Raw genomic sequence first — 21,462 nt, forward strand, 5'->3', positions numbered from 1 at the left:
GAGTCTTACTGTATTAGCCCAGACTAGAGTGCAGTGGCTATTCACAGGTGTGATCGTAGCACACTACAGCCTTGAACTCCTGGCCTCACGTGATCCTCCTGCCTCAGCCTCTTGAGTAGCTGGGACTATAGGCACAGAGCCACTGTACCCAGCTCTTCACTGCCTCTTTTCTCTGAGTTGTGAGTGCTGATTAACTTCAGACTAGCTGTCTCTCTGGCTGAGACATTTTAGCCCATGTGGCCAGACTGGGTTGGGCTTGGGGGCAGGGTGGCCTCTGGAGAGGGATTGGTGAGCTCAGCCAGGCTGGAGCTGTGCCCAGTGAGCTCACTGCCTCCAGAAACCACGTCTGCCTTTCCCAGACTCCCGCCTCTCCGCCTGGGCCTGCAGCTTGGGACAGGCTGTTCTGCCTGCACGGCAGGAGACTAAGCCTACCCAGATGACCTCCCCTCTCCAATCTTGTTCTCCACACCCTACACTCACACCATCATCTGGTTCCTTTGGAAAACCTTATGATTACCTGGAAGGAGTTAGGTCAGGCCCAGAGAATAATTGGTTGTTTTCGTCTTTGACTTTGAGTTCTTGCCCCTGAAATGAATGGGGCATGCTGACAGTGTGGCTTTTCCTGGCAGCATGTTCCCCTACCCCCGCCCCACCAGATTCTAAACTCTTTAGAGTCCCTGACCATGTAGCTATGAAGACAAGGAAGGCAGGGTTACAGCTTCTTGGTCCCTGTCCCCAGTTATGGCTGGAAGTGGATGTTTAGGTCTGAAGTCATAGGTTGCAGTGGATATAGCTACTCTTGGGGAGAGGTTGGGGAAGGAATGGCCTTGTTCCCCTCTCATTTCTCAGCTTAGAGGCAGAATTGAAGGCCCTAAGTCACCCTGGGAAGGCTTGGCTCCCACCTGGAGCCCTGGGATTGTGAGAGATACACATCTTACTTTACAGCTAGGGCTTGGAGTCCCAGAAAAGCCTCCTTGGAGTACTTCTGTGGTCAAAAGCTCTCCCAGGCTTCAGGCTGTGGTCTTGAGCACCATAACTGGAGAGCCCATGCCCTGAACTCATTGCAGGTCTGAGGGGTGGGAGTACAGAGGAGAATAGGCCCACCATGGTCTCTCAGGGGACCGACCTTGCTGGGCTGGTGCAGCCCCATCTTGGTCCTTGGCCTGTCTAGGTGGTCCCTCAGCTGTCAACCTAGGGGGAGGGGGATGACCTCCAGGACTTTCATCATCACCTTTATGGATGATAAGTGCCAGTGGTCAGTAATGAGTGGCCAGCTCGGCTTCGTTAGTTAACTGCCATTGTCCCTTGGACTCCTCAACTTGAAATGGGGGCTGGAAGTCTGTGTTTACCTGACTGGCCCAATTACCCTGGATCAAGGTTTTCGATGGGATTCATTTTCCACTGAGTGGTGGACAGTTCTTCCCTGAGTCCTCTCCCGTGCTCTTCTCAGTTACCCTCTATCCTCTGTTTCTTCTGTCTCCACCAACTCTGACTGAATGCTTTGGAGCCAAGACTTCTAGACTCCTAAATATTAACCAATATGGGGGGCTGTTTCTACTTAGTTACAAAGAGCATCACGGGAAGTAGGTACAGTGAGGACTGAGAAAGGAAAAGTCCCCATAGACTGGAGTAATCAGGGACAACTTCCTGGTGGAAGGGGCAACAGCCTTTGAGGGAAGGGACGGGGAAATTTCACTAGCCAGAGACCCTCTCTGTGGCTGCCTCTCTGGTCCCAAGTGGAATTCTGCCCCTGGATCAAGGGTAATCTCTTGTTCTAACTCTCATTTGGAAGGTTTTATCGCCAACCTCTCTGTGCAGCGGCAGTTCTTCCCCACTGATGAGGACGAGATAGGAGCTGCCAAAGCCCTGATGAGACTTCAGGACACATACAGGCTGGACCCAGACACAATTTCCAGAGGGGAACTTCCAGGTAATTCACCACTCCAGGCATTGCCTGTCCCGCATGTGTCTCTTTAGTGGCGGGACAGGTTGGAGCCACCACCGACTTGTGGCCTCTACCCTCAGGTGCACCTCTGGTGCATGTATTAGCCAAGGCCCTCTCCTCTTGTATGCATGTATTAGCCAAGGCCCTCTCCTCTTGTGTCTCAGAGAAAGCCAAAGTTGCTGCTCAGGAACCCCCTCTGCCTCTGTCTCCAGAGCACCACACAGATCTGCGTTCAGACCTGCTTCCTGTCTCCCACCCTCCAATGTCTTTTCATCTAAGACTGATCTGGGCTTAGTGTCCCCCTGTCCTGAGTCCTCTTAGTTACAGTCTCTGCTCCTATACATTCTATCTCCACCTCTCCGGGTTCTACCCTTGAGCTCACATATAGGCTCTATTCTTGCTCATCTTACACTTGCCTCCCTCAGTATCTGAGACTCTTTTGAGTCTTTGCTGCTGATCCATCTCTTCTCCCCTCCTGGTTAGGCTACTGGATAGAGTAATCTACACTCTATCCACTTTTCTGGTTCCCGTATACTCCTGAACTCACAGTATCTGGCCTTTTTCCCCCCTGTTCACTGATCCTGTTCTTGCAAGGTCATCAGTGGCCACTTGGCTGGTAAACGCAGAGAACAAGGTTCATACCTTAATGTTCTTTAACTTCACAGCAGCATTTGACAGATGGATTGCCTCATTCTTCGTGATGTTCTCTCCTCCTTTGAATTCTGGGATACTGATATCTGCTTCTCTTTTAGCCTCTCTGGTCATTTTCTCTCAAGTGGCCCATCTCCCACTGACTTTCCAGTGTTAGTGTTTATAAGAAGATGTTTTGAGGGCCACTGGAGACCAGTAAACCCAGCGATTCACTGTGTGAGGCCCATGCAGACCCAGCTTATTCCAGCTCCAGAGCCCCAGCTGCCCACTTTAGACTCCATTAGAGAGAGGGCAGTTCAGGGCACCTGCAAGATCTGTTCACCCTGTAGCCTTGAGATTGGTTGCTTGGAGAAGGGAACCACACCCTGGCATTGACCTCTCACATTCACTCAGCAAACCCATGAGTGTCCTGAATAGGGATATGGAGCAGAAGGGAATTATTCCCTAGGACTCCATCCTTACCTCATCTTCTCCCTGAACACCTTCCCCAGGTGAGCCCCGCCATTTCCATCAAGTGAGGTGGATGACATCCAGATCTGTGTTTCCTGCCAAGGTTTGTTTCCTGAGCTTCTAACCAGCATAGACAGATGCCTTTGGGACATCTCTACTTGAATGTTCAATGGACTTCTCGAACTTCATGTGTCCTGAACTGAAATCCTCATCTCCTTGTGAACACTTTACCTTCCCCCTCATCCTTCTCTCTCAGCAAAAAGGACCTCCATCCTCTGGCTGCCTAAGCCAGAATCCTAAGGCCTATGGATTCTACCTCCTTCTCTCATGTCTTCTGTACTTATCCCCTGACTCCAGCCTCACAGCCATTTTTTTCTCAATTTGATTATCAAAATACCATCCTGACTTGTCTCCTACTTCCAGCTCACGGCTTAAGACCATCCTCCATATGGTCTTAAGCACACATTTTTTCACATGAGTTCCTGATTACTATGCTTAATTTCCAAGGCTAAACCCAAACTCCTCCTGTGTGTGATCTTTGGGGTCCTGCATGACTCCATTTTCCTGGCTTCCTTGCCCATTGTACTCAGCTTTGCCTATCACTCAGCTCTTTTGTCTCACCCCTCTATAGGAATACCTTTACCCATGTCAGCTGGGCTACTCCATGTCTGATTGCCTATCAGCACTTAGCTCAGCTGTCACTCTCCCAAGTGCTCTCCAGGGAGTAGACATTCGAATTGGCTTCTGGGGAGGATGTTGAGTGCCAGGGAGCCATTCTTAGCATTCTTGGCATCTGGGAGACATGTTGATAATAGCTACTGGTCATTAGCATCCTGGGGATCATAGGAGGCATCTTCATATGTCATCTCATTGAATTCTTGGAAGAAGCTCTTTACAATTGATGATATTATCTTTATTTAGAGATAAGGGGACTGAGACTTAGAGAGGTATGGTACCTTGTCTGTAGTCACACATTGGTGGGCGCCCTAGTGAGGCCAACACAGACCTAGCTTAGTCCAGCTCCAGAGCCCCAGCTCAGTCAGCTATGTTACTCTGCCCCATCAATGCAGGTTCCTGGGCCTGCAGAGCCAGAGGAGACCTGTGGAGAGGGACAAGGGGCTCCAGGAGCCCCCTAATCCCTGGCCTACCTATGGACTTCATCTTGTGTTTACTCTCCCCAACTTCCTATTCCTCATTATTGGTTCCTGAGCCACCGGGGTGAGCAGACCCTGGTTTCTGAAGCACTTAGCCTACTGTGTAGGGGTTTCATTCCAGGCAGAAAGAGCCTTTTCTGAGTTCTTTTGTGTCAGCCATGCCCCGGTTGCTGTTAATGGGGCCGTGGGGAGTCTTCCTTGCTTTCCAGGGAGAGTCACAGCCCCTACTTCCCCTCCATGGTATCTGCTTTCTCATTATTCTCTGAGGAACCACACACATAGTCTTTCCCATCTTGAGCCCACCCTAAATCCTGCATCTTCCTATAGCTGCTTCTTCATATTGGCTTGAAACTATCTTCATGGTCACTTTCCAGCACTCCCCCTACAGCAGATGACCTTTGGTCATAAGACCCACTGAGCTGATACTCAGCAAGGTCCCTGCCACTTAACAGCCAAAGCTGGCACTGCAACCTTGGCTCTTGGCCTCCCTTGATGTCTCTCACACCACTCCCGCTCCCTCTGTTTCTCCTATCTTTAGTTCTTTCTCAAGGTTACTCATTGTCTGTTCTTTCTGGGTAGGTGTTCCCTGGAGCTCTGGGCTCAGCCATCTTCTCCATTCTTTCCTTAGAGTTCCTGCAAGTGATTTTCCTCACCCATAGCTTGGTTGCCACCTAAATTTATGTTTTTTATATTCAGCTAATTTTCCCATCCTCCAGACTCCTATGGCAAGCTGCCCACCAGACATCTTCTTCTCTGTGGTCCACAGGACTTTCCCACTCTCCTCAACGATGCTTCCTGGTGGGTTTTTGGGGCTCCTCCTAAAAAGACCCCTTCCCACTTGGGGGACGGGGAATCTGTGAGGTTGGCTGTGAACCCCAGTCCAGGGCAGGGCCATCTGTCTGTGCTCACTGTGTCAGCGGCCCTTCAGGATATGCGGTCTAAATGTCTGATGGGGTTCTGCTTGGTAGTGCCCCCCATCCAGTGGCCCAGGCTTTCCTTGAAGCGGGAATCTCTTTCCCTAATGCAGAGGCTCTTTGGAGCCTCACAATTTACTTCCCTTGCTGTAGGAACCAAGTACCAGGCAATGCTGAGTGTGGATGACTGCTTTGGGATGGGCCGCTCAGCCTACAATGAAGGGGATTATTATCATACGGTGTTGTGGATGGAGCAGGTGCTAAAGCAGCTTGATGCTGGGGAGGAGGCCACCACAACCAAGTCCCAGGTGCTGGACTACCTCAGCTATGCTGTCTTCCAGTTGGGTGATCTGCACCGTGCCCTGGAGCTCACCCGCCGCCTGCTCTCCCTTGGTAAGGAGATTCTAGGGGAAGGTAAGATGGGAATGGAGAGTGGCAGAGGAACTGCACTGTGCTGGCGTCTATCTGACCCATCTCCTGGGACTGAGTCAGTTTACCCTGTCACTTGGCCAGTGACTAATGCATTACTGACTTTAGGACCAATCCAGCTTCTTACTAGCTCCTTACCCACCTCAATCCTGGCCTTAGCTTTGCCCAGTCGCTGATAGATACACTCAGGCCTGTGGCACTTGTGGCCCTTTTTAATAAGGACTCTGCATTACGGTGTATCTGTCACCATGCAGGACTACACAGGGTGGAACCTTTATTGCATCAGGAGCAACCCAGGAGTCAGAATGTACTTTAGGATTGCTACAGTGACAAACAGTGGCGGTGCTATTAGAGGCCTGAGGTCTAATAGTCGGACTTAATATGGCATTGATAGTGCCTTGTGCTGTTGAACTGAAGAAGGCCAAAAGCACTGTGCCTTTAAAACTCATCTACCTCTTTTTTTTTTTTGAGGCCGAGTCTCACTCATGCAGCCTGGAGAGCAGTGGCATGATCTCAGCTCACTGGAACCTCCGCCTCTGGGGTTCATGAGATTCTCCTGCCTCAGCCTCCCAAGTGGCTGGGATTAGAGATGCACATGCCCCCATGGTGTATTTTTTTTTAGTAGAGATGGGGTTTCACCACGTTGGTTAGGCTGGTCTTGAACTCCTGATCCACCCGCCTTAGCCTCCCAAAGTGCTGGGATTACAGGTATGAGCCACGGTGCCTGGCCTCTGTTGGTTTTTCGGTTACGAACAGCATACTCTGGTTAGATGCTGTGGAAGGTAGAATGCAGCATGCAAGTGAGCTGCTGGGAGAGAAACCCTTACCGAATAATTTCTCTAAATGACCTAACAGATGTTTGTGGTTTCCTTTTCCTTCTCATTCCTTGCTTTTTCTAGACCCAAGCCATGAACGAGCTGGAGGGAATCTGCGGTACTTTGAGCAGTTATTGGAGGAAGAGAGAGAAAAAATGTTATCAAATCAGACAGAAGCTGAGCTAGCAACCCCAGAAGGCATCTATGAGAGGCCTGTGGACTACCTGCCTGAGAGGGATGTTTACGAGAGCCTCTGTCGTGGGGAGGGTGTCAAACTGGTGAGATGTGTGAGGAGCCAGGGTGCCAAAACAGTAGACTTGGACTCTGGCTCTGGGTAGGCAGGTTTGGGGAAGGTGTTCTTCATTCTGTAGGTACTTTTTTCAGTATCTCCCCCAGTTTTTCATGGCATCTGTGAGGCTGACATGTGGATATTCTCTGAATTAGGAAAGGAGACTGTCTCCCCTCATGTCCCAGGTAGAGTGTTGCTCCTCTAAGTTACCACTGAGCTCACCTCCTTACCCCAACATGTCCCACTTTTTGCTTCACTCACTGTTGTGAAGAAAACGATGGGTGGACGTACCTCAGGCCCCAAGAGAAGTCATGGTATAAGTGGAGAGTAAGTCTCTGTGGTAAAGACACCAGCATGTACCGGAGCTTGGTATTGAGCCTTTGAGAGCCCTGGGATCCTAGTGCTTCCTGAGGAGGCTCAGGTGTGACAGGCTCTCGGCCTTTTCCATGCCCCCGTCTGCATGGCTTCCACTGGCTCCTCCACCAAGAAAGGTTTCTCCCCTGTCCCAGCTCTTCAGACCTACTCAAGTCTTCATGAAAAGGGTCAAAAATTACTCTCTGCCATGGGACTTGAGGATGTGAGGTGATCTTGGGAGAGAAGAAAGATTGCATGATTTGTGGGGTGTCACTTCATGCCAGTTAAGCTGAAGGGGCTTTTGTTTCCTTCCTTCCTTCCTTCCTTCCTGCCTGTCTGCCTTCCTTCCTCCCTCCCTCCCTCCCCCCCTTCCTTCCTTTCTTCCTTCCTTCCCTCCCTCCCTCCCTCCCTCCCTCTCTCTTTCCTTCCTTCCCTCCCTCCCTCCCTCCCTCTCTCCTTCCTTCCCTCCCTCCCTCCCTCCCTCTTTCCTTCCTTCCTTCCCTCCCTCACTCCCTCCCTCTGTTTTTCCTCTCTTTTCTTTTCTTTCTTTCATCTCACCCTGTCACCCAGGCTGGAGTGCAGTGGTGTAATCATAGCTCACTGCAGCTTTGACCTCCCAAGCTTGAGCAATCTTCCTGCCTCAGCCTCCTGAGTAGCTGGGACTACAGGTGTGCACCATCATACCTGGCTAATTTTTTATAGAGACAGGGTCTATGTCATCTAGGCTGGTCTCAAACTCCTGGTCTCAAGCTATCCTTTGGCCCCCCAGGGTTCTAGGATTATAGGCGTGAGCCACTGTGCATGCCCACCTGCTGGGACTTTTGTTTTCTTCTGTGGTGTGGTGGGAGGGAGCAGCTGCTGGCCGTGAGGTGAGACCAGTGTCTGCAGACAGCCAGACTGGGACCGAGGATTAGGACTCACTCAGCTCAGGGCCTGTTACTCTGTGCTCTCCAGACACCCCGGAGACAGAAGAGGCTTTTCTGTAGGTACCACCATGGCAACAGGGCCCCACAGCTGCTCATCGCCCCCTTCAAAGAGGAGGATGAGTGGGACAGCCCACACATCGTCAGGTACTACGATGTCATGTCTGATGAGGAAATCGAGAGGATCAAGGAGATCGCAAAACCTAAAGTAGGTGTACTTCAGGTCCTTCTCGGGGCACTGAAGGGGGCAGGTCCTTTCTCTCATCCCTAGCACTATGGGTGGTTGGTTTGCTCATCTAGCCACCCTTTATCGATATCTAGCATGGGCCTACCGTGGGGATACAGAGTTGCTTCAGACTCAGCCTGACCTTGTGAGTTCGTGGTCCAGTGGGGAAGAACAGGGTAATCAATGTGGACAGCCAATGCTATGATAGAAAGTCATGCTGACCTCATGATCCGCCCGTCTCGGCCTCCCAAAGTGCTGGGATTATAGGAGATCGAGACCATCCTGGCTAACACGGTGAAACCCCATCTCTACTAAAAAATACAAAAAACTAGCCGGGCGAGGTGGCGGGGGCTTGTAGTCCCAGCTACTCGGGAGGCTGAGGCAGGAGAATGGCGTAAACCCGGGAGGCGGAGCTTGCAGTGAGCTGAGATCCGGCCACTGCACTCCAGCCTGGGCGACAGAGCGAGACTCCGTCTCAAAAAAAAAAAAAAAAAAAAAAAAAAGTCATGCTGGGACAGGGCAGGTCCACACTGGTGTGTCAATTCACCTGGTTGGGAGACTGGTGTGTGGGAGTTTTTAGGAAATATTCCGTAGGGTGCTATGAAGCTGGGTCCTGTGGAGCTCCTGATTAGGACTGTAAATGAGCGAATGACTTAGAGGAGAATGTATATCTTTATAATATTGGGTCTTCTCATCCAAGGGCGTGACAGGTCTCTCCATTTATTTATATCTTTTTAAGTTTTCTTCATATAAGCCTTGCACATTTCTTAAGTTTAGTGCTAAGTAGTTTCTTTGTTACTGTTAATTTACTTGATTTCTTCATCAGTATTTTAACTGGTTACATTATTATATTAGTTTACTATTCTATGCCAAACTGTTGATTTTAAAAATACATTTCATAGTAAGAGCTAATGTTTACTGAGTTCTTAACTGTGGCAGGAACTTCTAAATGCTTAACATATATATTAACTGTTATGTCACAGTTATGAACAGCTGCTTATAATGGTGTCACTGTCTCTGTTTTGCCTATGAAAAAGCAAACTTATGCAGATTGCAGCTAGTGGTTGAATTTACTTATTCCTTTTTTGGTTTTTAGCTGATTCTTTTTGGTTGCCTGGATAGCATTAACACCTGGAAATAAGGAAAATTTTATTTTCTCATCATGCTTGTAGTTCCTTTGTTTTTATAATCTTATTGAATCGCCCAGAACTTCTAGAGCATAATTACGAAGAATAGAAATCCTTGTCTCATTCCTGAATTTCCTGGGAATTCCTATGGTATTTTACTGCCAAGTATGCAGTTGGCTATTGGTTTTGTATATATGCCATGTTTTACAATTATTCTTCTGTTTCTAGTTCATAAAAGATTTGCTCCCCATTTGACATCTTTCAAAGAGACCTACTTGCTGCCATATCCCATCACTGATGATTGGGAGGGAGGATTTAGCTGGATTCTCTATTGCTCTGCTCCTAATAGAATTGTAGTGGCCGAGGTGACCAGGAGGCCCGACGCTCATGGAGAGACCTGAAATAGGTTCCTATCCTGGCCCCTGGACCTCATCCTGGAACACCTTGGCTTGAGGTACTAGGACATCTAGGGTTTTGAGTCAGTGGTTGGCATCATCAATGTGGCTGAGGGAGGGGGCTAGCCAGATGTATGGAGAATGGGGACTAGGACTCCCCTTTCTACTCAGCTCCAGAGTCCTCCAGGAAAGAAAACTACTTTGCTGGTTGTGCCAGGATTTCCTGGGAGATTTCTTACCTGTTCTTCCGTTCCAGACACTGAGAACATTTCTGTGTGCATGTGTGCACATGTGTGTGGCTGGCCAAGGGGTAGTATTGGGAAAACATATGTTTGAATAGAAGCCATGTGAAGAGCCAAACAAGGATGGCAAACATGTTTGGCTCTTCACATGGCTTCTATTCAAAGATAAGCTGACCCCTCCTTTCCGGAGACTGTGAGGGACAGATGCTAGTCTGGCTTTGAAGTAGAGCCAATGAGCTTAACTTGGCCTGTGGGGAATGGCTGGCAGCTGTCTATGGGGTCTCTGGCCTGCTTTCAAAATAGCCCTGTGTTTCCCCTGGGGCAGAGCACAGCTGCTCAGAGCCTCTTTGTGGGTGTCAGGCCAGTGCTGAGGCACAGATGTTTGGATGGGGTCTGGTTGTGGCTGCAGTTTTCAGGGAAGGACTGACATACGCTGGAGCTCAGGAAGGGCCGTGAGTAGGAGTTTGGGAGCCATCTGTCCTGCTTGCACTGGCCATCTTACCAGATCATGCTATAGTAGCACAGTGTCTAGGTTGGTCCATCTCTCTCGCTTACTAGCCTTCTGGTCCATCTACTCCTCTCCATTCCTTCTGCCACCACCTGGCCTGGGCCACCATCATCTCTTGCGCTGACCTCTGCCGTGGCCTCACTAGCCTCCCAGTCCCCACTCTGGCCCCTTATTAGTCAACTCTCCATGAGGTATTCACAGTGATCCATTTTACATTCAAATTTTGAGTGTCCCTCCCCTGCATAAAGCCTTCCCCATTTCTCGTTGGCCACAAGGTTGCATCTAGTCCCTAGCTCCTGCGTGTCTCTTCAGCCTATTCTCCTACTACTTCCGTTAACCTTTAATCCACACCTACTGCCACACCCGTTTTCATTCCCAGGCCTCTGGATTGCTGCTCCTTTCCTGTTCCTGTAATGTTCCTCTACTTGGATAACTCAAGTTAACCCTTCAGGCCTCAGCTAGGTGGTCTCCTCCCCTAGGAAGCTATTCTTGACACTATTCCCTGAGCTTCCACAGGACATTTAAGTTCACCCATGCTGTGCTGCAGTTACCTGGCTGGTTTTCTGCTTTCCCCACTCGACTGAGTTGTAAGAGTGCAGGGGCCATGTCTCAGTTACCTAGCATAGTGCCAGGCACAAAGTAGGCACTCATCAATATTTATTAAAATCAAGGGGAAGTGTGTTGGGGTGGGAGTACCTGGGCCTGTGGCTGCACCCATGTGAGGTCATTAGGACAGTCCACAACTGAAGCACATGGACCTTTGCCATGTTGGCTGACTCTGGGCAGTGAGTACCTCCTGGGGTTTCACTAAACCTGTCTGTGGAGACTGGGGGAATGAAGTAGATGAGGGGAGTACGTGTGTAGTGTGTACATATGTGAGTGGGTGACTTCCAGGCAGTGGTTCACTTATTTTAACTTACAGAATCTTTTCCTGGTTTTATCATCTGACTTGTAAGGATCCCAAGGGAGTGAAAACTGTGCCATCTGTTTTTGTTTTTGAGGCTGTGGGAACCCAGTGTGAGGTGGTACAGCAGGAGAGTGTTTGGATGGGTTTCTTGGCAGAGGAGCCCACTGAGGTTCAGAATGATGGTGGAACTTGACCAAGTTGGGAGAAGTACATAAGGCGGAGGCTCAGGGATGGTGGCACAGTCTGAATATGGTGGGAGTAGCTAAGCTCAGGCTGTGCTCAGGCAGGAGTGGTATGTGTGCTTGGCAAGGAAAGGGGCTAGCCAGGCAGATGCATGGATGGATAAAGCAGGCATAATTCTGCAGGCAATGCAGACCTGGGGAGGAGAAGGGATGAGCAGTGACCAAGCAGGGCAATAGCCAGGAACTGATTGCAAATTGGGAATGTGGAGGCCTCAGACTTTTGCCCTCACCTGGCCTGCAGGATCTTGGGGCCTTGGCTAGAGCCATTGGCTGCAAAGCTTCCTCCACTAGCATGACAGCAAATGTGGTCCCAGTGCTCTCTGGGAAACTACTCAAGGCAAAACAGACAAATCAAGTATTCCTTCTCCTCCTCCCTTCTAGCTTGCACGAGCCACTGTTCGTGATCCCAAGACAGGAGTCCTCACTGTTGCCAGCTATCGGGTTTCCAAAAGGTAAGCAAAGAGCAGGGGTTGGTAGCTGCTCAAGTCTCAACTTCAGGACTTCTCAGTGCCTACCCTAGGAATGGGTGGCTTGCCTTTTCCTGCCTGCTGGCGACTCCTCACCCCTTGTTGCAGCAGGCACCCTGTACTGCCTGTTTGTGCTGGCCCTGACTCTGGGGACAGAGTGCAGGACCTCATGGAAGCCTGCCCTTCCATCTTCTTTGCTCTGCTCTTTTCTTTTTACCCAGCTCCTGGCTAGAGGAAGATGATGACCCTGTTGTGGCCCGAGTAAATCGTCGGATGCAGCACATCACAGGGTTAACAGTAAAGACTGCAGAATTGTTACAGGTACAGATAGTCCCTGGGACTGTAGGAGTTGGGAAGTGGGTATCTGTGGCTATATGGTCTCACAAGGTGTCCAGAACTGGGCCAAAAGAGGCCCAACTGTATGACTACTGCCTGATGCTATGAATATGGAGTGATCTCATTTTAGGAAACCAGAATTAATCATGCCTGCTGGCTTTCAACAATTGGTGTTCAACAAATATCTATTGAGCATCTGCTGGGTGCCCAAGTGTGCTGGAAGCTAGGGATCAGTGGTGGCTATGACAGGTTCATTCATGTCTTCTTGACAACAGAAGCTCACATCCTGAATGGTCTCAGGGACATCTCTAAGAGAGCTAAAAATGGTTTCAGAGGCCGTGGTTCTGTGTCATAATCAAATACATTTGAAGGTCAAAGTGTTCTGTGTGTTTTCTCCTGCTGAACCACAGCTGAAGTCACTCCAAAAGCAGCAGCAGGGGAGTTCCCCTGAGGGACTGCCAAGATGGGGTCAGTTGAGAATCCAAAGAAAGCGGCACTAAACTCCTGGATCTTCAGTCCACAACATTTATTAGGGAACTTGCAGAGTGGGCTGCAGCAATCCTCAAAATGGACAGCAAGAGCCAAGAGTTGTTTTACCTAAGTATTTCCACAGTGATGGGGTCAGAGTATGGAGTTTACTTGAGGGTTTAGGGAATTTGGTTCAGGGCTGGGGCTAGTTTCTTTCAGTGTTTTGGGCAACAACCTAAACACCTTCATCAGTGCCTGGGAATGTTCAAGACTCCAGCTTGTGTTCCAGCCTGAAGGGAAAAACCTGCAGTTGGCTGGGTCACAGAGCTGTCAAGGGAGTCTGATTTTCAGTCAGAACAAAGAAAGGCAGGGGTGGGTCTGGGGGACCTTACACTGTGATATGTAGGTGGAAGTGAGAGGCCTGGACTGGTTAAGCTGGTGCAGGTGGAGTGTTCTTGTCCAAGTACTCCCACTGGGACCCTGGCTTCCTGCCTTTTTTCAGAGGTGATTATGAAGAAACGTGGCAGCACCCTACTGAAAGGTTGTGGGTAAAGCTCCTTATTAAAGTATCCTCTTGGGTATTGAGTTCAAATCAGCACTGGCTGTGTGCCCTTATGAATATTGGAACTTCCGTGTTCTGTTGTAAAATTGATCACCTGAAACACTGTCAGAGAAGTTTCACTGGCATCTTTCTAGAGGCCCCTGGGTCTCTCTGTTTGGCCAAAGTTTGTGTATACTTAAAGATAGCAGCCTTTACCTTTATGATTGGCATTTGGGTCTGATCTACTATAGATCTCATTAGAATATTGACTGAAGATCATTTGGGAAAGATTTTTTTGAACTTTTGCCTGGACATGCCCAAACAAATCAGCCTTCTTTTTGCTGTTGTTTTTTCAACAAAAAGAAGTGTAGTTGCATAAGCAATTGGAAAATCAATTTTGAAGTTCATTTTTATGGATTTGTGTGAAGTCTACCAGAGTTTTAAAAAACATACTGATTACCTTGCAAATAGTATTGTGAAATTTTAATATTTTTTTTTCAGTTCAGTTCAACTTTGTGTTTTGTAATTTTTAAATAAGTTCTGCAGATAAGCACATCCATGGCGGACTTCTGTCTCATCTCCCACTTGCTGCATATGTGTAAGAGCACCACCATTTCGAGAGAGATAGGCACTCTTGATGTGCTAGATGAGTCCCTCTTGGCATTGTCTTGACTCATATCTTCTTGGAGCAGGTTTTGTTTGTTTGTTCGTTTTTTTTGAGACATCTGCCACCGCTTCCTCTGTGTCAGAGCCAGTCTTCAGGACTTTCATGGTTCTGATCAAAGACCACAGTCTGCTTGGCTGATTTCATACCCTGGACCAGGAGGCTAAGTAGACAGGACCTCTGGCTCTGTTGCTTTCCTGGATAGCTGTGCAGCTACACTCACTGTATGCCTGTCTTACACTCACCCATGGAAGATAGCAGCTTCTTGCTTATGGATTGACTTCTCTGCTACAATTTGGACTTTATCTTATCTGGCCTCTCATAGTGTTGTAGCTCAGTTGACTGGGGTCTGAATGCCAGACCTCTTGGTAGAGGGGCTCTTATAGTTAAGGACCTTCTGGAAGATTCAGACCACAGCTGCCAAGTGGCTGAGATGCCATTTTTGTTTGCATTCTTCTCCTAGGAACTGTCTTGGCATTTCCTTTGCCAGTCAGTGGTGTTGAAGGCTTTGATCCTTCATGGTCTGGGGAACAGGAACCTGGATTTCAGCATCTATCCCTAAGTACTTACTCCATATGAAATGCTTGTGGTATGATACATGCCTAGGCACCAGCAGCAGCCCTCACATCAGGTCCTTTAGGAAATGCTGCAGGAATCTGGAAAGGAGCTGGTTCTTCTATCTGTTGACATTCTTTCAGCTGTAGCTGACATGTTTGCTGTAGATCATTTGAAGGAAAAAGGTAATTGAGGCTTTCTGGTGAATTGGATGAGGGCTTATCTGATAGAGAGGAAGAGATGCTACACCTCTAGGATTCTCTAAGATTGAAGACTCCGGCTGCATGATGTCTCAGCCTCACCAGAAAAGTGATTTCTGACCTTTTTAATTTTGCCTTTACTCTGTCCTTAGCATCGTAAATACCCAGGTCTTTCAAATAACTGACTCCACTCTTACAATAGTAAGTCTAAAGATTTAAATGAATACCTCCTCACATGAATCAGTCTTGATGTACAGTTGCTTGTTACTAAAGGCGTGAGCCTGGGGACTTGCGTATGCCTGGATAGGCAATCTTACTGCTGCAAATCTAGATGGTCCCATGCATTTTGTACTTATTTGGGAACTGTATTAAAGAGTGTAGGTACAGTGGCTTCAGAACCATGATCAAATATAATTCTCCAAACCTAAAAGATGAGGCAGCTCTCGCAACACAACTTCTTTCACTGCCTGGGATCTGTAAGTTTAAGCAATCCATTTAACAAGTGGAAGTATTGGAAAATGCAGTCATATTCTGCAGCTCCAGCAACAAGCACTAATTGAATTTTCCTGAGTGCACTGGCACAGAGTCACAGTCGTGTTTAAAATTTTCTTCCAGGCCAGGTGTGGTGGCTTACATCTGTAACTCAGTTATTGGGGAGGCCAAGGCAGGAGGATTGCTCGAAGCCAGGAGTTTGAGACCAGTCTGGGCAACATAGTGAGACTCTGTCTCTACCCCCCACTCCCCCCAGAAAAAGGAGAGAGAAAAAAATTTTCTTCAAGCTCTTGACTACAAAAAAAGATATGCTTTCTCAGCTGCTCTGGCACTTCTCTCCTTAGATGCATCTCCAGCCTTAGGGCCACCTGCTGAACCAGGCTTCCTTGTGCTGTTGACAGGATTTCCAGGTATTTTTGGTGCAGGAATCTTAAAGGCTGAAGCAGTGGATGACAGCATGTTTTCATCCATGCTTTGTATCAGAAGTTTTATCTTTGTAGATATTGAAAATGATAAACTGCCAACATTTTGTGCTCCAATAAGAGAATTTCCTCTCTTATAAAGTCCACTGTCCCTTTCTTTCTTGCATTTCTTTTTTTGTGTGTATGTGAAACAGGGTCTCACTCTGTTGCTCAGGCTGGAGTGCAGTGGCGCAGTCATAGCTCAGTGCAACCTTGAACTCTTGGGCTCAAGCCATCCTCCTGCCTCAGCTTCCTGAGTAGCTGGGACTACAGGTGCACACCTCTGTGCCCAGCTAATTTTTTCATTAGTAGAGACGGATGAGGTCTTGCTATGTTGCCTAGGCTAGTCTCAAACTTCTGGGCTCAAGCAGTCCTCTCACTTCAGCCTCCCAAAGTGCTGGGATTACAGGCATGAGCCACTACGCCTGGCTTCTGTTCCACATTTCTATAGGTCTCTGTTATTGCTAGTTTTGTAGCATCTCTCACCTGACTGTTGGGATAGCAGAAAAGGATATACAAAAAATACCAACTTTCCGAGAACTTATGGCCTAGCCCCAGAGGTTTTTATGTTTTCAGTGAGACACACTAACCAACTGTTCCCAGACAGACATTGGTGGTGCTGCTTGATCCACCAGCTTCCATATCAGATTCTGTGCTTCATCTTTAACCTTGTCTCTCATTCTGTCTACTGAAGCTGAGACAATAATTGTGATTTAGGACTTTCCATTGTGCTGATAAGCTGTCCACAAAGGCATTTACAATTTCTAATCCAATTTATGACACCTGGTAGTTGCTCAGATGTTACTTCAGGTCCAGGGTCACACTGGGGGTGCTGATGTAGTGCGGTAATTCTTGGCCACCCAGCAGCTGGCCACCCATGTTGTGCTGTTTCATTCCATGCAGTAGACCACTGTGGGAATCTGCCCCATGCAGTCTCACCAGGAATAGCAGTGGTGGTAGGAACAGTACAAGGTGCTGAGTACCTCCAAAACTAGTTTAAAAAAGAAAATCCTCTTCTTAAATTTGTTACTGACTTTCCTCTGGATTACTATCTTAATATGTCCCAAACAAACTGGGTCCAGGGCCAGGGCCGGCCTCAAGCCGTGCTCCCTTTACTGCTGTCTAAGCGTCCATGAAGGGGCTGGAGCTTTTCCTCAGTGATCATATGCAGTTCACCCATCTTGTTTTGTTTGGGAAACCACATTTGTGCTGCAGCCTTACTCTTGGACAGAAATGTAGACTTGTTTGTGATGTTTGCTCTGCCTGTGCTGGCAGGGCATGGTTGTCTTCCACCTTAGAGAGGCTGCTCTTGGGAGTTCTGGTTGTTTTCAGGCCTGGGAAGATTGTATCCCTAGAGTGAAGGGCTGCTACAGAGCTGTTCATGCTGCTTACAAGGTCTAATGCTGTTATTTCCCACAGGTTGCAAATTATGGAGTGGGAGGACAATATGAACCACACTTTGACTTCTCTAGGGTAAGGTCTAAATCACAGGTGTTTTCAAAGGGCCCTACTCTAGCTGATTTGAGAAGGGTGGAGCTTCTAGGAGCATTTCAGCCTCCATATCAGTACCCCCACCCCTTGTCCTCCCTCCACCTCTGCATCATTGGGAGAAACTCTTTGTTACTGGTGAATCCCAAATCTGGAACCAGGGATCCTGCAGAACACAGTGGAGCCTGGCTGTCTCCCCTGTAGATGTGGGGAGTTCATCCTCTGCCTTAACTGTATCACCCTTTGCCCTGATTCTTCACAAAGAGCCTCACTAGGTCTTTGTGAAAACTGCTCTTGTCCCTTTTCCTTTTCCCTGCAAACCCCATGCCCTAGCCAGAATTTACTTTGCAGCCTTGGCACATGTTCCAGGCTGATTTATGGAACACACACTTACTACCTTCCCATGACCCTTTGGTCCTAGTCTTGTGGGTGGTGGATGAAGCCTGTTGTAAACTTCGGTGAAAGTTGTTGTCTGTTACAGCGACCTTTTGACAGCGGCCTCAAAACAGAGGGGAATAGGTTAGCGACGTTTCTTAACTACGTAAGTACTGGGTCCAGGCCCACCTGTTCATTCTCACTTAATTTTGTAGAATGATGAGCGACATACTTTCAAGCATTTAGGGACGGGGAATCGTGTGGCCACTTTCTTAAACTACGTGAGTATGATGTGTGCTGATGGGCCCTAAGGGGACCCTGGGTCCAGAGGGCTGCCTTATATCCCACCCCCATCAGGGCTGATACCATCTGCTATAAAGTAATGGTCAGGTCCTTCTGGCTTTCAGCACCCTTCTTGACTGCAGTAGGGAGAGTTGGCCTCTGTTTCTTTTCATTTTCCCCACTGCCACCACCAGGACTTTAACATTCCTGGCTATTTTTTTTCCCCCAGTGTTTAAAATTGTGATAAAATAGACATAACATAAAACTTACCATCTTAACCATTTTTAAATGTACGGTTCAGTGGTATTAAATTATATTCATAGTGCACAGGATCACCACCATTCATTTCCATCTATTTTCATCTTCTAAAACTGAAACTCTACCCATTAAGCAATAATTCCAGATTCCCCTCCTGCAGCTTCTGGCAGCCACCATTCTGCTTTCTGTCTCTGTGATTTTGGTTACTTAAATAAGTGGAATCAAAGTATTAATACTTGTCTTTCTGTGTGGCTGGTGTATAATGTTCTCAAAGTTTATCCATGTTGTAGCATATTCTGGCTGCTGCTTTTTTTTTTTTTTTTTTTTTGAGATGGAGTATTGCTCTGTCACCCAGGCTGGAGTGCAGTGGTGTGATCTCGGCTTACTGCAACCTCGGCCTCCCAGGTTGGAGTGATTCTTGTACCTCACCCTTCCAAGCAGCTGGGATTATAGGCGCTGGCCACCACGCCTGGCTAATTTTTGTATTTTTAGTAGAGACGGGGTTTTACCATGTTGGCCAGGCTGGTCTTGAACTCCCGACCTCAGGTGATCTGCCCGCCTTGGCCTCCCAAAGTGCTGGGATTACAAGCGTGAGCCACTGTGCCTGGCCATTCTGGCTCATTTTTGATGGGCACAGTGCTAGTCTGGATTTTTGGGATGGGTGCCCTGGAGGGTTCCCTCCTTGGCACCAGAGTGAGGAGACAACGTTAGCTCTCTCTAGATGAGAGCCACCTTTGTTTTCTCCAAGGCTTAGTGGCCTGATTCCTACCTCTTGTCTCTGTTTCATCTATAGGTTGTAGGGTTTACCTTTCACATGAGGAACAGTTTCCTCTCCCTTCTGCTGAGAGCCAGCTCTAAAGAGATATAGAGGCAGTAAAGTAACTTAGAGACAGAAGCCTGTGTCCATTTTTTACTTTTACGTTTTTATCGTGTGGTTATTACATGCTGGGGATTGTGCTATGTACATGTTGTGAGCAGAACATACGTGGTCTCTCTTGTGGTGCTTGAGGTCCAATATGAGAGACTTATTTTAAACATCAGAGAGATTCTTCTTCTTTTTTTTTTTGGAGTGGGGGACAGAGTCTCCCTCTGGTGCCCAGGCTGCAGTGCAGTGGTGCGATCTCAGCTTACTGCAACCTCTGCCTCCCGGGTTCAAGCGATTCTCCTGCCTCACCCTCCCAAGTAGCTGGGATTATAGGCGTGCACCACCATGCCCAGCTAATACTTGTATTTTTAGTAGAGACGAAGTTTCACCATCTTGGCCAGACTGGTCTCGAGCTCCTGACCTCAAGTGATCCACCCACCTTGGCCTCCCAAAATGCTGGCATTACAGGTGTGAGCCACCTCGCCCAGCCTAAACATCAGAGAGAGTATTATGTAGTTATGGAGACAGGTGCTGTGAACCCCAGACTTGGGGTTCAATGGAGGCCTCTCTTTGGAAGTAACATATCAGTTGAGACTCAAAAGTTGAATGGAAATTAGCTGGTAGAACATGGTTTCTGGCACGAGAGCGAGTGTATGTAGTCCTGTAAGAGAAAAGGAGCTTGGGATGTTGGAAAAATAGAAAAAGGCTGGTGTGTCTGGAGAGAGGCTAGTGAGACTGACAGGGCCTTGAGGTTCTAGAAAAGAATTTGAGTTTGATCCCCAGGGCTGTGAGAGGCCATCAGAGCTTTTTGTCTTATTCATTTACCATATGTCTGTCAAGTACCCTTCACTGAGTCTGGTATGTGTCCTGTGGAAATATTTTTTAGCTCCAATTTTTATTACATTATGGACAAAAAAAGTAAGAGAGCCATATGGGAAAGAAGTAGTGCTTTGGCCATGAGTCAAGGCATGCTCTGTGGGCATGAGTGCAGCCTTGCTAGTGTGGAACTTGTGTTCAATGTAGTTTAAGGCCTTACCATGGGAGAAAGCAGGGCCTCTAGAAACACAGTGCCCCACCTTTCCACTCAGGTGGCCCCAAGAAGGGTGGCTACTCTGGTGAAGTCTGACTAGAGCAGCAAACTACTAGAGCCAGAGAAACATAGCTGCAGTGGGGACTGCACATAGTGTTGGAAACAGTAGGGAGCTCCTGGTCAGGGCACTTTGCTGAGTACAGTGGCTTAGGCAAGGCCAAGGCTAGATGGGAATTCAAGGGGTGGGGGTCAGAACAGGCATTTTCTAAGTACAGACTCAGATTATTTTCATCCAAGGACAGCCCGGATGTGGGTCTCCTGTGGGCCTCAACTCTTGAACACTCATGACATGGAGACTGTTCTAATGAATCACACTGATTAAGTAGGCATGGGAAAACCTTTCTTGGCTGACGGGCTGGCCATCATGGAGCAGACTCTAAGCAGTGTCACTGATGCTCAGAGGGGGGTGATCTGTACACTTTGTCATGTCCTTTGTGGCTCAGTTGCTCTGAGAGCCTTGCTTAGGAGGACCAAGCTCTATATCTTATATTTCCAGATGAGTGATGTAGAAGCTGGTGGTGCCACCGTCTTCCCTGATCTGGGGGCTGCAATTTGGCCTAAGAAGGTAAGTTCTGATTCTTGTGGGTCAGAGGTTGAAGCAAGGCTCAGACTTGACTTTGTCCATGTCCCCCAGTACCATTACCTGGCCTGCCTGATTGTCACTGTGATGTGCCTTAGCCCACCTGGAGTCTGACCTTGTAGCCTCAGCTTCTCCCTGGGAAGAAGGGACAGGGAGGGAAGCCCCTTCAGGGGCGGGTGAGTTCCCAGACTTCTACTCCAGAAAGGTAGGTGCTTTCTGGGAAAAGTCTCTATTGCTAGAGTCCCAAAGCCCTGTCCCCCATCCATGGGAAAATGAGGGTGTTTCTGCTCAGGGCAGAGCTTCTGTGATGCTTGTGGTCAGGTCCCTGAGCCCAATCTCTAAGAATGTGTTCTGAAAAGACAATCTCTTTCCCAGGGTACAGCTGTATTCTGGTACAACCTCTTGCGGAGCGGGGAAGGTGACTACCGAACAAGACACGCTGCCTGCCCTGTGCTTGTGGGCTGCAAGTGGGGTGAGTGTCTTAAGGGGTGGTGTTGGTGTTGGTGGCCTCAGCTTGGGTTTTGCTTACTGGCCTTAGATTCTGAGCTGGGAGATAACTGCTGCCAAATTGCAGAGATTGTCTCCCTTCTTAGGTTTTTTTCTGCTGTTACTACCATCCAGCCATGTCATGTCCATGCACCTGGTAAATGCCAAGGCAGCTGGTTGGAAACACTTGGAGATACACAGGGAGCTGAAGAAGGCCTGAGGACGAACAGCTGCATAAGCACCATAGGTCCAGGACCCTCTGGCAAGGCTTCTGGGGGAGCAG

At 48.3% G+C, this 21,462-nt stretch overlaps 1 protein-coding gene across 4 annotated transcripts in view; it reads left to right on the top strand.

The window, feature by feature from the left end:
- The window catches only part of P4HA2 (prolyl 4-hydroxylase subunit alpha 2), a 35,470-nt gene that overhangs the window by 11,996 nt on the left and 2,012 nt on the right, over window positions 1-21,462 (top strand). For 3 of the 4 annotated variants that reach the window (XM_010360006.2, XM_010360007.1, XM_010360008.2), the window contains exons 6-15: window positions 1,793-1,930; window positions 5,268-5,507; window positions 6,443-6,636; window positions 7,956-8,132; window positions 11,953-12,023; window positions 12,260-12,359; window positions 17,175-17,228; window positions 17,834-17,899; window positions 20,610-20,678; window positions 21,069-21,165. In XM_010360006.2, coding sequence (XP_010358308.1) covers window positions 1,793-1,930; window positions 5,268-5,507; window positions 6,443-6,636; window positions 7,956-8,132; window positions 11,953-12,023; window positions 12,260-12,359; window positions 17,175-17,228; window positions 17,834-17,899; window positions 20,610-20,678; window positions 21,069-21,165 — 1,206 coding nt within the window. Of the gene's footprint in view, window positions 1-1,792; window positions 1,931-5,267; window positions 5,508-6,442; window positions 6,637-7,955; window positions 8,133-11,952; window positions 12,024-12,259; window positions 12,360-17,174; window positions 17,229-17,724; window positions 17,785-17,833; window positions 17,900-20,609; window positions 20,679-21,068; window positions 21,166-21,462 lie in introns of all 4 variants that reach the window. The other variant, XM_010360009.2, reaches the window with a different exon arrangement.

Source organism: Rhinopithecus roxellana, chromosome 3 (genome assembly GCF_007565055.1).
Source record: "Rhinopithecus roxellana isolate Shanxi Qingling chromosome 3, ASM756505v1, whole genome shotgun sequence".
NCBI classification, from domain to species: Eukaryota; Metazoa; Chordata; class Mammalia; order Primates; family Cercopithecidae; genus Rhinopithecus; species Rhinopithecus roxellana.